The 19,319-nt window shown below is 38.7% G+C and overlaps 1 protein-coding gene across 2 annotated transcripts in view; it reads right to left on the bottom strand.

The window, feature by feature from the left end:
• Positions 1-3,225: 3,225 nt before the first annotated feature.
• LOC147859248 (rab GTPase-activating protein 22-like) overlaps positions 3,226-19,319 on the bottom strand; it is a 73,339-nt gene continuing 57,245 nt past the window's right edge. The window contains exons 3-11 of one of the 2 annotated variants that reach the window (XM_087326351.1): positions 6,654-6,719; positions 6,482-6,547; positions 6,119-6,138; positions 5,927-5,946; positions 5,769-5,826; positions 4,750-4,876; positions 4,618-4,667; positions 4,481-4,534; positions 3,227-4,396 (exon numbers count right to left, since the gene is read on the bottom strand). In XM_087326351.1, the coding sequence (XP_087182477.1) occupies positions 3,433-4,396; positions 4,481-4,534; positions 4,618-4,667; positions 4,750-4,876; positions 5,769-5,803 (1,230 nt within the window). In that variant the 5' untranslated portion in view covers positions 5,804-5,826; positions 5,927-5,946; positions 6,119-6,138; positions 6,482-6,547; positions 6,654-6,719 and the 3' untranslated portion in view covers positions 3,227-3,432. Of the gene's footprint in view, positions 4,397-4,480; positions 4,535-4,617; positions 4,668-4,749; positions 4,877-5,022; positions 5,199-5,768; positions 5,827-5,926; positions 5,947-6,118; positions 6,139-6,481; positions 6,548-6,653; positions 6,720-19,319 lie in introns of those variants that run through there. The other variant, XM_087326350.1, reaches the window with a different exon arrangement.

The raw sequence follows: 19,319 nt of genomic DNA, 5'->3' as shown, positions 1-19,319 counted from the left end.
GATTTTAGATCCATTGCTAGACCAATGAATCCATAAATTTAAAAACTTCAAAGACATAGACAGATTAAGCAATGCGTTTTAAGATTTTGGTACGATTGTTTGCCCCTATGGACTTGATCGTGTGTTTTATCATAATTTTCAATATATTGCACACATCTGAGTTCCCTCAATAAATGACTTCATCGCATGGACATTGATAGATTTCCCCTAACATAAAGAGTTTAAAATGATAGCAGTGCATATTAAATGTGGACGCTAATAAATAACCACCCAGTATCTTACAAACCATTTCCATTTTGGTCTTTCCCTTGATCTCCCACCTTAATTTACTATCTGAAATAGTTGTTTGAATCTCATATCATCAAACCTTGCCATCATGAACCAAATTTCCCCATCATGTAGGAACCCCCAATCCTTATATATGCCCTCTTATTGGCATGCATTATGTTTGAGGCATGAATGCCCTCAAATCATCAAAATTTTCTTACTTTCTATCTAGCTTAAAGTAATTAGTTTATTTTGAAATTTCACTGAATCCCTTCTTTCATTTTCACAAACTCTAGAAAACATTACAATTGAGGTATGCATGCTCTCAATACCCTGGAATCTGTTAAATCAAAGTTATTTGTTTGCATGAACATTGTTTTATGAAATAAAAAGGATATTATTAGTTACAATCTTCACCCCTCCAATTTATTTAGGAATATTAGATATATAAAGAATATAACCGTATTGACTACACTATCGGATTCATTTATTGAAACTTCTACATTGGACATTTTTATCTCTAAACACACACTACGACTATATACCTTGGACTAAACCCATGGTCATTAGTTCTTTTTACAGAATGCTTTAGACAAATGGTCCGTTAAAACAAAACCCGTGTTCAATTTTTTCCATTTTTCCTCTCCTCAATAAGTAACGCAGTTAAACTTACTCCTTTAACCAATCACAACAATGCAATAGAGCCTTCACTTCATCACATCGACTACAAACAACTTAACAAGAGGCTAGCTTTCCACATTTACGTTAAGAAAATCAAAAGAACTTTGAATTATTCTTATTCATAGTTGGAATGTGCAGGTATATTTGTTTCTTTTCCAAAGAATCGTCTTAGTGATTAGGTTGTTGCGATTTCCATACAAGTACACGAGTTTATTTGATCAAAGAGTGATTTATTCCTTGATCAAATAAATGAATAGGGTGCCATTCACAATGATGAGGAACATGAGCTAGAAATGCGGTCAATTGTAAAGAATTTAGTCTTTGTTGACTTGAGTAGACTAGATAATATTTTAATAAACATTGTTGAAGGTTCATGCCCAAGTTGCAAAACACTCGAGGAAGAAAATGGAATACATAGGAAAGTGAACAAAAAAGAGGAGATATTGAAGAGATGCGAGAAAAAAAAGGGGATGACCTTAAAGATACTTGACCCAAAACCAATTAGTTGTTCGTTAAATTTGGTCTGAAGGGTCGGTGTGGAAAATTATCAACAAGTGGGTGAAGCTCATAGTGTCTAGTTTGCCTAGGTTTAGTTTATAGAGTGGGGATGGTGAATCAAACTAGAAGTTGGGGTGTATGAAGGGATGCAACATCAATCAATATTGCTAATAAGTTATAACATAAGAAGAGAAAATAAATATGGCAAGGCGGTTCAAAAAGTAAAAACTCGTCATGATACATCAACGTTTCCCAAACATTGGCACATACCGAAGGATGTATAGGTTTGATGGGGGTATATGTTATGTTCAATTTGTCTATAACTTCGACATGTCATCAAACTTATACTTATTGTCCACATCCAACTTTGACAAATTGTCCAAATCTAACAAAACATCCTCTGACATGGACGATTAATAGATCTCATTGAATCTTGCAAACTTAGGTAATATCCTAACAACCTCAACGATTTACCATCAAGTCATCTCTCATGATTCAAAATCCTCATGTTTCGGAATATTCAAAATCTATCACCCACGACCTTCCTCGATTGTCGGAATATTCCCGTCTTGACACTTGAAAAAGCTTCTTTCAAGGTTTAGTCATTTTAGCAAAAATCACTTGAGGCCTCAAATCTTTGCAACGCCATGAAGCTAGAACATTGAGCTATTACAGTTTCTTCGAAGGATGGTTGTTTCAACGCCAACGTCTTGGTTGTCATTGCTCTATCTATTCATTTTCCGCCAAGTCATTGTTTAATAGTTCTAGCATATGATTTGGGTTGTTTCCCTCATAAGATTGTTTCTATGAAGTGAGAACAATAGTGGTATGTTGCTTGTTGAATTTGGAAATTAAGACCAAAACAGATTGCCTTGCCTCCTTGCACATTCCTTCTACATTTTGGCAATTCAAAATGTCAGCAATCTCATTAAATATTATAGTATAATAATCCAAGAGTATTGAGGTCTCCTTGAGAGTTTAAAAGAAATATTTGGTTTCATAACCATTTAAATTACGCCTTTTACTTAATAACCACCTGTAAATTGATGGCATATTTCTAATGTTTCTAGTCATTGAAACCTAAATATCATATACAAATTTGCACTTTCCGTGCTTGCTTGCTTGGTGCCCTCTCTTTATAATATCATTGATTCATTAGCAAGCTTTTAACTCATAAAACAAGTGCTTCACTCCATCCCAGCGTCTATGTTAGATGTGAAACACCCCATCCCATTCTATACTTTAACATGTGAAAGGTGGTTTCTACCTTACATAGTACATAGTACATACTAAGGGGCCTAAAGATCGTATTCGAATTTCATATCGGCCATGGCATTCAACAAAATAAGAAAAGCAAAGGTACGGTACGGTATGGGTGTGAGATATTAGAATTGCAAATCAAGACAACCAATGATATGCATAAATCCTTGGCTAGCATCACTGGAGATTATGTTGCTCAACGCTTACAGTGAAAGCAATTGCTGGACTAATGGTGCATGTATCCTTTCCTTGCTACGAACATAATTCTCTCACCCAAACAATCACAGATATTCTGAGATGAGGTTTGGAGTGTCAATGCAGGGCAGTGACTCATCCATACATATGTTAAATGTTATTGCTGGAGCTCATTACTTAAATTATCCCACACAGATTCAGAGACAAATTGGAGTCAAAGCAAGGTGCATTTCCTCATTCATTATATATACACATTTTATTTACAAGAGGCGCCTCGCCTACCTAACCTTTGATGAGACATTATAAGCATATTTAGTAGAAGCTTATACATGTGCAAGTATGTATGTATGTATGTGCGGAGCAAAATTGTAGGACTCGAGATGAGACCAAAAAGTAGAAGAAAGATCATGCGGTTAGTTCCGTCTCTTTCCAATACTGAAGGCAGGCGGGCAGCAATTAGAAATGCCTGTGTGTTGTTTGTGTGTATGTCGTCATCCTTCTTTTCTGACGAGGACTCCATTAGATAAATCGTCAGACTTTATGATGAAACGATGCTATTAGACTCCGTGCATCATCCAAGAGGACCCATATATTCAGATTTCCTGACATGCCATTGCATTCTTCAAGCACCTCTTCCATGCACACGCAGTTGTCCATGATCACCCTTCGTTTCTGCCTTATTGCAGCAGCTATGACATAAAGGAGTAGATCATTAGTGGGTGGGGCTTTACCCCGACCTCGCCTGCAGGACATCTTCACTTTATCAAGCCTCACTGCAGTTCGATCTGCCCAGAGAGTCTCCCAGAAGGATATTGTTTGCTCATAGGACAGTTCTCTCCTCATGAGGACCACTACCATTCTGTAGATGAAATAGCAGTCAACAGCACCAATCTTCTCAAAATGCTTGTAAAGCTGCGGATCACTGTGCTTCACAATTCGGGAAACTGTTTGCAATTGCCGCTTAATACCCTCTTCATCCATCCTGAAGTTGTGCCGAGCAGCATGCATAAATGATGCAAAGCACCAGAAGGCTTGATAATCTTCATCTAAGTGGGCAACGAATGGTGATAGAAGGTCACTCATTCCTTGGCAGTATCCAATCTCAGGATCATATAAGGCATATACTTCCAGTATGGACACCAATCTTGCAGCGTGATGTTGCAAGGATGGCTCTAATATATTATCCCTCAAGCCCACCTCCATAGCTAGTTGATTGGCTACTCCTTTTGATATGTTTGCTTGAGAGGAAGAGAGTTGAACCCAGTCAGCATTTATGCGCACTGCATCCAGCCTCATAATTCGCTGCCAATTGATAAATTCTTGCTTCGCCTTGGCATCCATTTCGACCAAACCGGACTTGCTTCTCTGAAATGCCACCAATCTGTCTGCTTCCATTCCTTCACATGGGATTACATCTTCAGAGGTCATCTTTCTCTGGGATGAGATACTCTCGCGTACGACTTTACATCTCCATTTCAAATCCTCGTACACTTGGCTACAAATAGACGAAGAAACAATCTGGAGTGTGAATCGTGCGAGTTTGCATTTCTTTAATTTCCTTTAATAATTATATTATTACCTTCTCACAAGTCTTTCTTCCTCCCTTTCCTTCTGTGTGCTTTCCAATCCGTAGCTGCAAAACAAAACAAATTGGATGAGACAGAGACTCATCAAGCCAGAAACAGAAAAGATTTCTGTGTGAGAGAAATTCCATACAAGTTCAATAGGAAAGGCCAGACTTCAGCCCGTATGCTGGCTTCCACACCCTGCTCAAATAAAGATGTAAGTTGCAATTCACTATTATCAGACCTATAGTCTCAAAACAAAATAAATAGAATATGTACGCACCCCATGGCGAACCCTTTGCAAAATTTTGTCACCATTGAGTAATCGCCCTGTTTCTTTGTCAAATGCATTCTTCCATTGCTTTGGTGTGAGGGGGAGGCAGCTCTTCTTACCATTCTTAGGCAGGTGCCTATCATATTCACAAAAGAAAGATAAACTCTATCATAACCTTAACAAACAGAAAAAATAAAGCCGCATACATTTAGTATAAAGTAAAGGTTTTTCCTCTAATATCTTCTCTAAAAAACAAACAAGGCTTTTGTTTTCAGAAGATACATCAACTGTTTAACAAGAGTTGCTGCACAGACATAATTTACTACAAATGAAATACATGGACAACGCTTTTCTTTTACAATAGATATACAACTATTTGACGATTTGCATACGTAGACATAAACGGTAAAACAAACACCTTCTCTTTTCAGAATAAGAAACATACCTGTTCAAGGACTCACAACCACAAACAGACAGAGCTTTCATTACACAATATTTACGTATAGCCATTTGACAATTAGAAAGCATACATAGGTACAAAGGGAATGCAAATTGCTTTTATGTTCAGAATAAGAAATATACTGTGAAAGAAATTTCACGCACAAACAGACACAGCTTTTCTTTCACAGTATATATAGTAATTGAGTTCGGAAGATGATAATTAGCTGTTTGAGAATTTATAAGCACGAAGACACATACAAAACGGAAAGAATTACGCAAGCAATTCCCCATGTATATAGCTCACAAGAAGAAAGAGATAAAATAAAGATCTTTCTTTCACAAGTCTACACAAATACCTAAAACACCAGAAACCTTCCTTTCCCGTTGCAAAAAACACATAGTCTTTGATCAGAAAACCTTATTAGAACTGTTCAGATCCTTGGAGAATGTCAATGCACAGCGAAAACTTACAGAAGACAGGAAAACCCGACTAAAAACACCTCTTGAAACTTCGAAAGGGGATGGAGAATACAAACCAAGAAATAGGAGGTTTCTAGAATCAAAAGAAGATTCTGTAGACTACTTACTTTCTACCGTTTAGGGATATAATGCTGATTGTCATTGCCAGCAGCTTCACCTTCAAGCCTGTCGCAGAAACGTTGACATCAAGACTTCCATAATTCCGCATAGATCTAAACGAAACAGAGAAGAGGGACAAACGTCTCCTTTCACAGAATAAAAATACCTCGAAGATGGAAACGCCTCCTTCCGCGGTAAATTAATACCTCCCAGGCAGTCTAGGAACGAGCCTCTGTGCCAAACAGCAATGGATTCTCCTCCAGATAATAGAACTGTAAGAGTTGCAGAAACGTTGACATGAAGACTTCCACAATTCGGCATGGCTCTAAAAGAAATAAAAGAAAGAGGGAAACGCCACTTTCCGCAGTAAATTAATACCTCCCAGGAAGCGTAGGAGCAAAGCTCTGTGCCAAACGGCAGTAGATTCTCCTCCTCAGAACAGAACTGTAAGAGTTGCAGAAACGTTGACATGAAGACTTCCACAATTCCGCATAGCTCTAAAAGAATAGAAGAAAGACGGAAACGCCTCCGTCCACAGTAACTTAATACCTTCCAAGCAGTCTAGGAACGAAGGTCTGTGCCAAACGGCAATGGATACTCCTTCTCAGAACCGAACTGTAAGAGTTACAGAAACGTTGACATGAAGACTTTCACAATTCCGCATGGCTCTAAAAGAAGTAGAAGTAGGAGGGAAACGCCTCCTTCCGCAGTAACTGAATACCTCCCAGGCAGCGTAGGAACAAAGCTCTGTGCCAAACGGCAATGGTTTCTCCTCCTCAGAACAGAACTGTAAGGGTTGCAGAAAAATTGACATCAAGACTTCCACAATTCCGCATAGCTCTAAAGCAAATAGAAGAAAGACTGAAACGCCTCCTTCCGCAGTAAAATAATACCTCCCAGGCAGCGTAAGAACGAAGGTCTGTGCCAAACGGCAATGGATTCTCCTCTTCAGAACAGAACTGTAAGAATTAGAGAACCGTTGACATGAAGCCTTCCACAATTCCACATGGCTCTAAAAGAAATAGAAGAAAGACGGAAACGCCTCCTTCCACCGTAAATTAATACCTCCCAGGCAACGTAGGAACAAATCAATGTGCCAAACGGCAATGGTTTCTCCTTCTCAGCACAGAACTGTAAGAATTGCAGAAACGTTGACATGAAGACTTCCACAATTCCGCATGGCTCTAAAAGAAATAGAAGAAAGAATGAAACACCTCCTTCCGCAGTAAAACAATACCTTCCAGGCAGCGTAGGAACGGAGATCAATGCCAAACGGCAACGGATTCTCCTCCTCGGACCAGAACTGTAAACTGTAAGAATTGCGGAAACGTTGATACAAAGACTTCCACAATTTTGCATAGCTCTAAAAGAAAACAGAAGGAAGGAGAGGGGGAAACGCCTCCTTCCAAAGTATAATTATACCTCCCACGAAGCGTAAGAACGAAGCAGTGCACCAAACGGCAATGGATTCTCCTTCTCGGAACAAGAAGGAGAAAATTCAGGGGGAGCTAAGGATTAGAAGGGGGGGAGATGGAGGAAAAGAAGGGTAATGAAAGGAGGAAGAAGAGGAGGGGAGGGAGGGAGGGAGGGAGGGAGGGGGCAAACAGGAATGGCGAGCTCCACCGAGAAACCCTAAAAATTCAAGGAGCAGGGAAGATGGAAATGGGAGCTCAAGAAAGCCAGGAGAAGTGAAGCTTTTTTTTATACATATGTATGTGCAGTGTCTGTGTGTGTCTGTGTGTGTCTGTGTGTGTGAGAGAGAGAGAGAGAGAGAGAGAGAGAGCTCCAAATTTTAAAGTCTATTTACACAGGCAGCTGCCCCTCTCGTATCCTACGTAAGTGTATAATGTCCGGGCATCCCTTCGAACTTTACAGTCTATTTACACCGGATGCTACCCATCTCCTCTCATATGTATGTAAAAAGATCTTTGAGGCCTCGCCACCATCATCGATCGAATCCAATTTATATACATATTTTTTATCGCCAATGACCTGTTATAACCTGCGTGCGAGGGACTTCCATCACATGATTGGTCGTCGATACGCATTGCTGCAACCGAACAATTCCCTTTTGTTCAATTGTTCTCTACGATGGAGACATATTTCCTTTTCCGCAATTGAACATCTTGAAAGAAAGAAAATGTTGATTTTCGATAGAAGCAGGTTTCGTCATAGGAAATCCAAATCAAATAGTTCAAGTTTGCGATGTGCCTCAACGACACCCACTCTCTAGCGAGCCATATCCTCGTGGAAAGATGTGTTTGTGCAACATTCAAAAACATATGCGTCCCTTGGATGCATGCTTTTTATTTTACACCACTAGGACATGATCCATCTTTCTTGTCATCGTCTACATTGCGGCAATTTGGCTTCTTCAGAGTTTGAGTAGCAATAGGATTCAAGGGAACAAGAAAATCATCAAATGTGGAAAAAGAGAATGTATGGTTTTTTAGGTTGATGCCAAAACTATCTCTATGGTTGGCAGAATGCTTTTTTCAAGTTTATATTTGTTTCTCTTTCTTCACATGTGGCACGTTAGCATATAAAATGGAGCCAACTTTACTTAAACGACTAAAATTAGGCTTTATGTATGTCTACCAATTTACACTAACTTTGATATGTTATGCTTGCTCTTAATGAGCAATTTTGAAGACAACATGATGTATAGACACCGGCTCTCCCAAATATGACCCTTGGAGTAATGTCATTGTGATCATGGTCTAGATGAACATATAAGAGTCTTATTCTTTCTCTTAGCTTCCCCATTTTGTTGTGGGTGCTATCATCTATGGGATAGGGAGTTGAAGGGGTCAAATTCCATGTTTTAAAGTATTCTTTGAAAGTGATAGATATATATTTTTCTATCTTATAACATTTGAAGAACGTTGATAATTCTATTTTGTCTGTTTTTGTTTTAGAAAAGATCAGAAATATAGTATGTGTAGTGGCCACTAAAATTAAGCATGCACAATTAGCCACAAAAGTCTTGTTTCAAGTGCCCAACTGATTTGCAAATAGATCACTTCATATTGAAATGTCACAAGATGAATACCCATAATGAAGTCCATAACCTTAGTGTGTCCATTTCACTGAATCTATTTTATGTGCCATCATTGTTGCATGTTATTGCTTTTCATTCCTTCCATGTCAACAATGTTAACAAACTCATGTTTTATGTATGTTAATGGTGTCCAAACATGTGTCAAACCATGAGTACAAACAAGTAAGGCCTAACACATGCTGCCTCATATGTGAATGATTTCCTCTTAGAATGGAACACTAATTTCCATCATAAGGTACTCTTAGTTGTGGAAATGTATGGTGGAGGATGCCTCATCCAACGGAAGCAAAATGTTACTTCTTGGTTTTGAGTTGTTGAAATATTGTTGATATTTCTTTAATAGTGTCCTAATAATGTTTGAAAGTTATTGCACTTGTTTCTTGTTCGATTTGGATAACCAATGTTATTCCCATGCAACTAACCATGCACACACATTGTATGCATATGTCCTCTTGCTTTAATATGTTTAGGTTAGAAAAGAAACTTATGGCTATGTATACTATATACTTTCAAAGAGTCATTTTAGTTAAAGGAAGAAATTTGCTCAATCTTTTTTTTTTTCAGTATATTTTTCTTCAATGTTCTTCATAATAATGTTGGCAATGCGTTGTACATGGATACTTGTCTTCTATTTCTACAAATTTGCTGGATTTTTAGAAGAGTTGCTTGTTTTTTAGGGGAATTTGAAAGAACATTACCATTTTATCATGTCCTAAAACAACCGCATATGTCATCATGCACTTCCACACTTGCTCAATTCCATGTCGCCTTAATTACTACACATGCTTATATGTATTACAATGGGAGCCGCAATCACAACACCCATTAAATGGTTCAGTTATGGATGGACGCATACCTATATATTGTTGGGCATGAGTGGAGCATCCAATTGTGGGGGCAATGACCGTGGGAAAACAACCATTAATGTTGAATGCTAAAAAGGCATTCTCACTATCACCACTTGTTCTTACTTTCAAACAACATTGACTTATTGGCTTGGAAACCCTTGAGCCTCTATAGTTACTCGACAAAATTATCACTCGCCCTTTTGACCTCCACCTAGTTCGTGACAAGGGCATTTGATTGCGAGTTCCTAGATCCCTTCTATCCTTCACACTCATAACTTTGAGGACTAATATGACATTGTCTGGTCATAGACTCATTTTATGAAGCATTGAGAACTTGCTCAAACCTCTGGTCAAACTTTCTTAATATTAGTTCTGCACCCACTGTCCTTATTAGAGAACGTGGCGAATTTTTAAGATCCTACTAGGTAATCCTTATCACATAATCAAGGCCGAACTCAATAAGCAAAGCCTATTCAAAACCTACCCAAGTTTTGTTTATGGTTTGTAGTTCTATAATCCAAGGTTGGAACCTGGACAACAATATGCCTTGAAAGCATCTTTTACTTTTGGAGCACCCTTCTATTGCATCTCCCTTTTGTAGAACTAAAAGAGGTTATTTACATCACTTCCAAATTGAAAGGCTACTTCCACAATTTTGTCGATTCCTTTTGCTAGCCTAGTCACATCATTGTAAATTTAAAGAACTCAAGTTCATTCTCACCATGGACCATGGGCTAGGCCCACTCCCATAGATTGCAATCGATCTCTCTACAACTGAATTTTTTATTATCTACTGTACCATCCTCAAGCTCATCCATAGTGTATATGGGCCCGCAACTTCATGTCAATCCATAAGCAAGAATCTTCAAGATCATAAATGGGTGGGGAGGCAGGCCTCTTGTGGCTTGCCCTTGAGAAGGGGGGGGGGGGGGGGGGGGGGGGGGCGGTGAGGCATGACTATTGGCAAAGGTGAGGGATCATATCTTGGATAAGGTTGTTGGGCTTCTCTCCATGAATAGGGATGTGAGGTTCTTCATGAAGAGAAGAGATGGAGATTGTTCAAGAATTCATAGACAATAGATAAAACATTACTACACAACATAAATAAATGACAATAATTGAAATAAAAAGACAAACGTAGAATTTACGTTGATAATGAGATACAATTGTTCGTGTATTAATCCTCCAAAATTCATGTCCTCTAAATTTTTCCCTAGGCATCCTCTTCATGGCAAATTGGACGCTTTCCCTCTTTGCCAAAATTAGAGTTTGCTTTTCTATCATGACAATTGATCTAGTAACAATGCACTTTATCCAATTGAACTGTTTCCTTGTTATTATGTACATTATTTCTTAATATTTCTTAAACTCTAACAGAACTTGATGACTTCACCTATTATCTCCCCATGAACATTTGCATCATGACATCAAATTCGGCTCTCCAAGTCATTGTCTAGGAGCCAAGTCCAAGTTTGTCTAAGATTGCAACCATCTTCACACTTATGAGAAGAACAAGGAGTATTAGTAGAGATAGATAGTTAGATATCTTTTTAATGTCCATGGAAAACCAATTGTGATCTATGGGATATGGCCTAGACCATGACGAGGTAACAAGATAACGAGAAAGATAAGGAAGAGAAGATCTCGGCAAAACAAGAAATTATTTAGCCAATAAGTACATGCTCAAGGGGGACATAGATACGATCTTGAAGTCATCCTTGTTAATGCCCATGTTTAGTAAGGCATGGTGATTACAACTCAATGGAGGTATAATAGGATCATTCCTATATGGTAATTCTTCATAATAATTGAACCTAACTACGAGGAATGATCGGTGGCCATGGTTATTGTGGTATTTATTGTGAGGAATAGTAGAATTCGTCCACTAAGTCGTTTATCACTGATCTGACTATATATTAATGATACTCACCAAAAGTTTGATACTTACCTAGACTTACCCTATCCACATTGGAAAGAAGAAATCTTGGATGCCACTCAGTGACCACATGCTATGTTCTAGGCAAATGGAAGATTGCAAACTCAAATTATTATAAGGTCAACATCCATTAGGCAGGTTTTCTATGAGAGTCGCTTTAGCCATGAGTTAAACTAGCTTGGAGTTATCAACGTGAAATGTAAATTTCTTGCCCAACAAATAGTGTAAAAATTAATTACTCTTTAGTTCATGCCTCACATTTCCCTCAAGTGGAGGAAAAGTTTATTCTTTATCTCATTTCGTATGAGAAAGCTTTTCAATATATAATTGTAATTTGTTACGTTATTGGTATTGTGAAATGCACATAAGAGATCAAAACCAGTCTAGTTAGCTTCTTACTTCTTACTCAATTTATAGTTTATACAAAGGTACCCATTTGGGTTGGCTTAGTTTAAAAGGGTATGCTAAAAGGGTGGGTCAGCTTAGGTACATGCATCCTAAAAAGGGTGTGCTAAAAGAGTGGCTCAAAGGCATACATGCACAACACATTTCCCCCCTAAGAGAAACAAGGAGGTTTATAACATGGGGAAAGGATGGGGGTTAGAAGATGGGCCTAGGGTGGCATGTTGGCAGGTTCGGAATGGACGTCAATGGACTATTCTGGTGGGAGGTGAGGATCACACCCAGAGAGTGCTCTAAAAGGGCTGATTCGTGCGGCAACCTCTTGCTTGAGGGTCTTGTTGAGGCATTCAGTGAAGATGACGTGGGGATGTAAACATCTACGGACACGTAGTTGAGTTGCAACGACGTTGAGGACATCCCCCGTGGAACTGTTGGCCTTGATAGTTGGACGGGGCTAGTGACGGAAAATGAGCTATTAATCGGCGAATAGAGATCAATCACTCCTGTGGACTGAGGGCCACATGGACTTTGCTGAGGTGGGGGACAGGAGAGCTATCGTGTCGGAGGGGGATCGAGGAAAGATCATATGGCGACGAAGATCAATCGCTCCTATGGACTGAGGGCCACCTGGACTTGGTTGAGGTGGGGGACAGGAGGGCTATCGTGTCGGAGGGGGATCGAGGAAAGATCATATGGAGGTGAAGATCAATCGCTCCTGTGGACTAAGGGCCACCTGGACTTGGCTGAGGTGGGGGATAGGAGGGCTATCGTGTCAGAGGGGGATCGGGGATCGTGTAGGAAGGGAATTAGAGAAACTCGTGGGACAAGAAGTTGAGGGGGAAGAGGTGGATGCTTGGACATGGGGGACTGGTACCCCACATCTCCACCAATATGTGAAATGCACATAAGAGATCAAAACCAGTCTAGTTAGCTTCTTACTTCTTACTCAATTTATAGTTTATACATAGGTACCCATTTGGGTTGGCTTAGCTTAAAAGGGTATGCTAAAAGGGTGGGTCGGCTTAGGTACATGCATCCTAAAAAGGGTGTGCTAAAAGAGTGGCACAAAGGCATACATGCACACCATAGTATTTATACTACTCCATAATTTGGAAATAAAAGTTACAAATATTGTCCTTTCAAAAATTACATTTGTATGTACAACGATTACTTCAAAATATTTTTCTTTCATGATTGGAACCTATCTTTGGTTTAGAGGTGGTTCACATTATGTCCTATGTGAAGCATGATAATCACCCCTAGTTAATACACACATCCTCCTATTTGTCCCAACGTTGAAGAGAGATCACCTAATGCCATGTCTATCAAGCATATCGTTGAACAACGTCCCTTCATGTAGAAAGAAATCAATCCCACTAATATGCTTGTAGGTAGGTACGTGGAACATATTGTTGTTGATGGTATTTGATTTGATAATCTTTTAACATTGTTGGATGCACTCAAAAAACATTTCTCAACCTTCGCCCATGTAGTATTTGCGCTTTTTTCAACACTTTTTTATCACTTCTTCTATGTTTTTCCCCTTCATTACCATGACATCCTTAGATAATGTATAAATCATAAGTGGAGTATATCCTTTACAAGTCTCCTTCGGTTTTTATGTAGTGTAATCTAACTTCTCCTTGATTTTCTTGTCGATAATTTGGAGTAACTCTTGTGCCTTTGTAACGATATCATATGAACTCTCTTCCATGTGTTGCTTAAACCTTCTCTAACATCAATTGCCATATTGCACACATCGTCGTTGGACTCCATATCCACAATCACTTGCAAACTACCTTTAGTACCTTCCCTCGTCTTGACCGTCTTCTCTTTGCTACCTTCAAACATTTCATTGTTGTAAGTATTATGAGCCATATTACCATGTTGTGCAATTATTCCCAATGATTTACGATGATTCAACTCACTTTGACCACCACCACCATCTCATTCTCATAATTATTATGACCATCGTATTTTTCCTAATACCTCTCATAGAAATCATCATTCATATCAAACCCATAAATTGCAATATTTGTCAGCTCTAGGTGTTCTCACCAAGTGTATGCCTTTTTATTAGTAGAGTTATGTCTCCAAGCCAATATCATTCAGTGAGGCATCCATTGTATTCTATTTGATGGTGAGTTTGACAAGAGTGGTTGTCAAACACTCTCCGCAAACAACTAATTTTGCTTACCCTAACCTTGGGTGTGTTATACCGAGCGTGTGTCTTCATTCTAATGGACTTCTCTCTCCTTATTGAATCATTGGTTTAGGGATTCAGATCAATGTATATCCACAAGTGTGACTTATAGCTCTTTTACAAAGAGATTGTCCCCTTTCGTATTGGGGTAACCATTTGGCCAAAAACTCTAGAGCACATTTTGTTCTATTACCTTTTTTATGTTTAGTCCTTTGTGTCTTTGTTGTTGTCAATGTCTTCATGGGTTTCACTACGTCAAAAAACCTTGCAAACTCTAACTTGCCTCTCTTGAAAAAATAACATTGTTAAGAAGCTCACAAGTGCCTTAATAGGCTTACGCATTAGATATGTACACAAGTAATAAAATTAACCACACTTCAATTAATGGGAGGACACACAACATATACAAAAGGAGGAGAGATTAGGGTTTGGGTAGATAACACTTAACACTAATCACTCACTTTACAAGTATGAGGGAGATAGAGAGAGCTCTAGGTTAGATTACAAGGGGCGAAGAAAACTAAAAGTTCATGAAGAAGAGCTAGAAAAGCACAAAGTTGACTTTTATAACTTTTTTTCAAAAATATTGCCCCCGTTCACATTGGGCTGGCCATTAGGCTTAAAATTCTAGAATTGCTTTATTATATTCCCTTATCTTGGTCTTACACTATCGTGATGATTTTCGTCCATAGTGAGAAAACCGAGCGGTATAAAGAAAATGGAGACGTGCAACGTTGCACATGCACTTGTACATTTGTATATAAAAATAAGATAACAAAATGTAAAGGGGAAGGGCATTAACCTAAGGTGCTAAAGGTGCTCCACGGAGTTTGTTAATTGTAAATGTGATGTGCACTTGGTAGACTAGATAGAGGTACGTGAAGAATAAGTGACGGGAGTAATGGGCATTGAATAGGACGGCTAGAGGAGTGAGAATTATGGCCAATGGTCTCAAGATCGAGAACAAATATTCTCCTTTGAAAAGGAGAAGGGGGTTTGACCACTCTTGTAATGTGCCTCACCCCTTACTACTATAAAAGGGAGTGAGGGGTCACTTTGGAAGCGGTTGCCCATTTTGAGTCGTAAGGGTATACCATTTTATAGAGGGTCTTTCTTTTGTTAAGAGTTCCTAGGGTTAGTAACTTCCTATTTTCTTTTCTTCTTCTTCTCCTTCTTGAGAAGTCGGGTGTTGCAGCTATGGCGGCAAAGTTGTTAGGTTAACTTCCTTTCTTGGGAGCGTAGCCGGCTTGAAGCCAGGGTTGTATCTTTTCCCTTGTAATATATATACTTATACCTGTTTGTGCATATCGGTGTATTTGGCGGTGTCGGGAACATAGCCCTTGTTCCCTGTGCATAAGAGTAAGATCTTGCGCAAGCGCTCTCTCTCTCTCTCTCTCTCTCTCTCTCTCTCTCGTGTTCGGTTGCCTCTGGGACGTGTCCGGAGTCGGGTTTCTTGGCATCTCGTTCTCCCTCGTCTGAGGCCCCCTGTGGTCCTGCCCCTTCTACAGGCACGCGCGTATCAATGCGACAACGCTTGGTCTTTAATACCCTTGCCAATGTCTTCATGGGTCGTGGTACGTACAATAGGTACTTAACACAATCTTATTAGACACTCTCTTCCCCATATCTGACATCATAACCACATGTCTATCAAACTCAACGGCATCATTATAAACCATACACTTATCCTCATCAAACACAGTTGTAACAATACTTTTGTTATTATTATGTATTATCATCACCATCGAACATAAAAACCATATTTCCATAGTATAACAATTCCGTATAATCATCGTCGTCGTCATCATTATAATAGAAAATAATATCTAAACCAACATCTCTTTTAGTGTTGTTACCATTATCAATCCTAACTACATTATTTTCAAACATTCTCTCAACATACACCACACAAAAAATCAACTATACTTACATAATGTCTTACATCATCCTTCCAAGTTACATCATTATAAGACACGCCCATATATCATTATCCACTCATCACATTCTTTCTTGTCATCATTCTTAACATATTTCAATATCATGGTCATCATCACAAACTCATTTTCACCAAAATGTCCCACAAAAGCACATTGATTTGTGTTGATTGCGTGGGTGGAACCTTTAGGATTTTGAAGTAGGAGATGGAGAAAATCAAGAAGAATAATTTGGTTAAACGAAAGAGATATTGAAGATTAAGGTGAGGAGAATGTAGAATAGGCTAGAGTTTAGACAATGATTTGAACTAGATACCTTCTATAAGATAACTACATGAACATCTAACCCTTTAAACCTTGCTTGCTTTTCTACACAATTTCCACCTCTAGAACATTTAAATGATGGTAAGGCCATTGATACTCGGTCCCGTTGGGAAGGAAAGGCCATCAAGGAGATTGGATTTCATGATCCCACTAAAGAACAAACCTAGTTAAACGTTCCTGCAATTAAATCTTTGTTGGAGGTAGGGGCCCAAACAACAGATACTGTTAGTGATCTATCGAAATGGGCAAAAGTATTTTGATTTAAATTGCTTAAAAAAATGATTTAATAAAATTATTTTTGGGAGAATATAATGAGTCCAGCCTATATTTCTTTTCAGACGTTTATGTATCATCCTTTCCTACTACTTTCACTTTACCTATACATCGTTTTATTATCCCTCGACAAAGTAGTAGTATCTCTAGAAAAAGATCGTGGTCTTTACTCAAATTTGAAATCAATGGTGTGATGGACCTCTTCGAGAAGCAACAAGAAAAAGATAATAACTAAAAAAATTTGAAATTGAAGAGTTTTTGGGAAATTAGCTTTATATGCGAAGCTTGCTTGGGACTATGGATGGTTGGCTCTGGGCCATCCCATCTAACCTTGCCCGAGAATTAATGCTTCGAAGGGTTCTTTCGAAATGTTCAATGTAGTGTATTTGGAATAGTGTTCGATCCTGGACATACATAGGTGCACCAACGAACATATATCACTCTTTGGTTCATTTGGTGGCTTGTTTCTGAAGTGGTATTTTGTCTCTATCCCTTATCCTCTCCCCTATATATACAACAAACTCGATCAGGCTAGTATATTGATTCTTTATATTCCGTTGTTTTTGTTTTAGTTGTGAAACAGGTCCCTTCGGATGGGAAGTAAAGCACAAGCCGGATCAGTTGGATCCGGGGAAGAAGAAAGACCGGATCCGGAATCGAAACTAGAACCAGATCGGTATCTAGATCAGATCTAGATAGGCATCCGGAAAAGGTCATATTTGTAAATAGGTCATGTGGAGCCCATTTTGTGCCAGAATTGTAAATAGTCCTAAATAATTGGAGAAAAAGGTCATATTTGTAAATAGGTCATGTGGTGCCCATTTTGGGCCAGAATTGTAAATAGTCCTAAACTTGTATTAGTATAAATACAACTTGGGCAAATCATTGGATGATGATGGGTATAGTTGTTGTTGGTAGGAGAGTGTAGGAGAGAGAGAGAGAGAGAGAGAGAGAGAGAGAGAGAGAGAGAGAAGAGAGAGAGAGAGAGAGAGTAGTAACTCCGTTGTAACTATCACCAGACAAAGAGGAGCTCAAGGTTGTTGCTCTAGAGACTCATGCGTATTCCTCCTACCTTAGTGAACTAGTTCGGAGTTTTGTGGATCCCCGTGGTTTTTCCCTTTCAGGGTTTTCCACGTTAAATATTGATGTCTTTGTACTTTCTGCTTTGTTTGTTGTCTCGTGATTGTTTTGATATTTGTGTCTCTCACTTGTACGTGTATCAACCGGTTGTGGCTGGTAGTATCCTCAAAAGTTTTTTAGTTTAGGAGACTACCACAATGAAGAGCGATCATGGACCTTTTTCTAATTCTAGGGACTTTATGATGAGTCAGTGGATCAATTTCAACAAACTTGAATGTTTTTTTTGTATTCATTTTCCATCAAAGAGGATTGTTATTTGGTTGCTTGCAAATACGTTTCGTACGCACCAAAGGTTGATATAGTACTTCAAGCATGTAGTATTATATCATCGAAACTTATGATTGATAGAATGCGTCATCAGAATTATTACGAGATTGTTTATTCAGAATCTGATTGAAATCAATCTGGTAGTTGGGGCTTCTAGCCATACTTCCATGTCCTATCCAAAATGATATGCTTTGTTTTAGAGATTTCTTTATCGTCTTGGACTACGCCTCCGACTATGAAGAAGCTTATTGTTGATTGGAAAGCTTCCCGATCGATTCATTCAATATTTCTATTTCTAGAAATTAGATTGCCAAAATCCAACAATATTTGAGGTATCTGAATACCACAAAATATTCATTCAGAAAGTTTGATTCAATTGTTTCAGAGAAGTATTTAGGATGCTCCATTTTTACATACTTTGAGATTGGCTTTATATAAAATATAAAAAAATCTCTTAACTTTGTTTATCTTTCAAGAAACAAGGGAATAAAAAATATTGCTAGTGTACCTTGGAATTTCTACATCTCCGAGCTTGATTCAACAATCTTGTTCATAAAGAACCAGGTCCATGGACCACAATCCAGACCTGTTAGATCTATCAATTGGGATAATATTATTCAGAAGGGGGCGCGAAGTAATCGGTGAGATGGCAAGAGGGTCAACGAGATACTCCAGATGTGGGTTGAGTTAAGAAGATGTTATGGTTCTCATAGGTTGAGGGATGATGGCGATGGGGTTTGAAGCATATTTGTCATGACAAGAGGATGAGTGGTGATGGTGTGAGGGTTGAAGTAGATCATGAGGGGATGGGGAAACATTTTTCACTTATTTTGTTGTTATCTGCACAGGACCACGACGGTAATCGGCGAGAGGGTTAGTACGGACTGAATGAAGCAATTTGTTTGTTTTTATGAGTGATGATGGTGGGGGGGGGGGGGGGGGGAAGCAAATCATGAGGGGATGAGAAACACACTAGACTCATTTTGTTTTTATTTGTACAAGACCTTGGTTGTAAGCGGCGAGATGGTTGATGCGGACCGAATGAAGCGGAATTTTGTTTTCTGATAAGGTTGAGTGAAGATGGTTTTGGGATCGAAGCATATTTGTTTGAGGTGATGAGGACATAGATAATTTTGTTTTATAGGTAGATGATTGTGATGTAACCAATGCA

This window comes from Azolla caroliniana, unplaced genomic scaffold (assembly GCF_043228905.1).
Source record: "Azolla caroliniana isolate FFs.n. ecotype wild unplaced genomic scaffold, voAzoCaro1.0.p SCAF_10, whole genome shotgun sequence".
Taxonomy (NCBI): Eukaryota; Viridiplantae; Streptophyta; class Polypodiopsida; order Salviniales; family Salviniaceae; genus Azolla; species Azolla caroliniana.
This window is presented reverse-complemented; position numbering and strand designations above follow the sequence as displayed.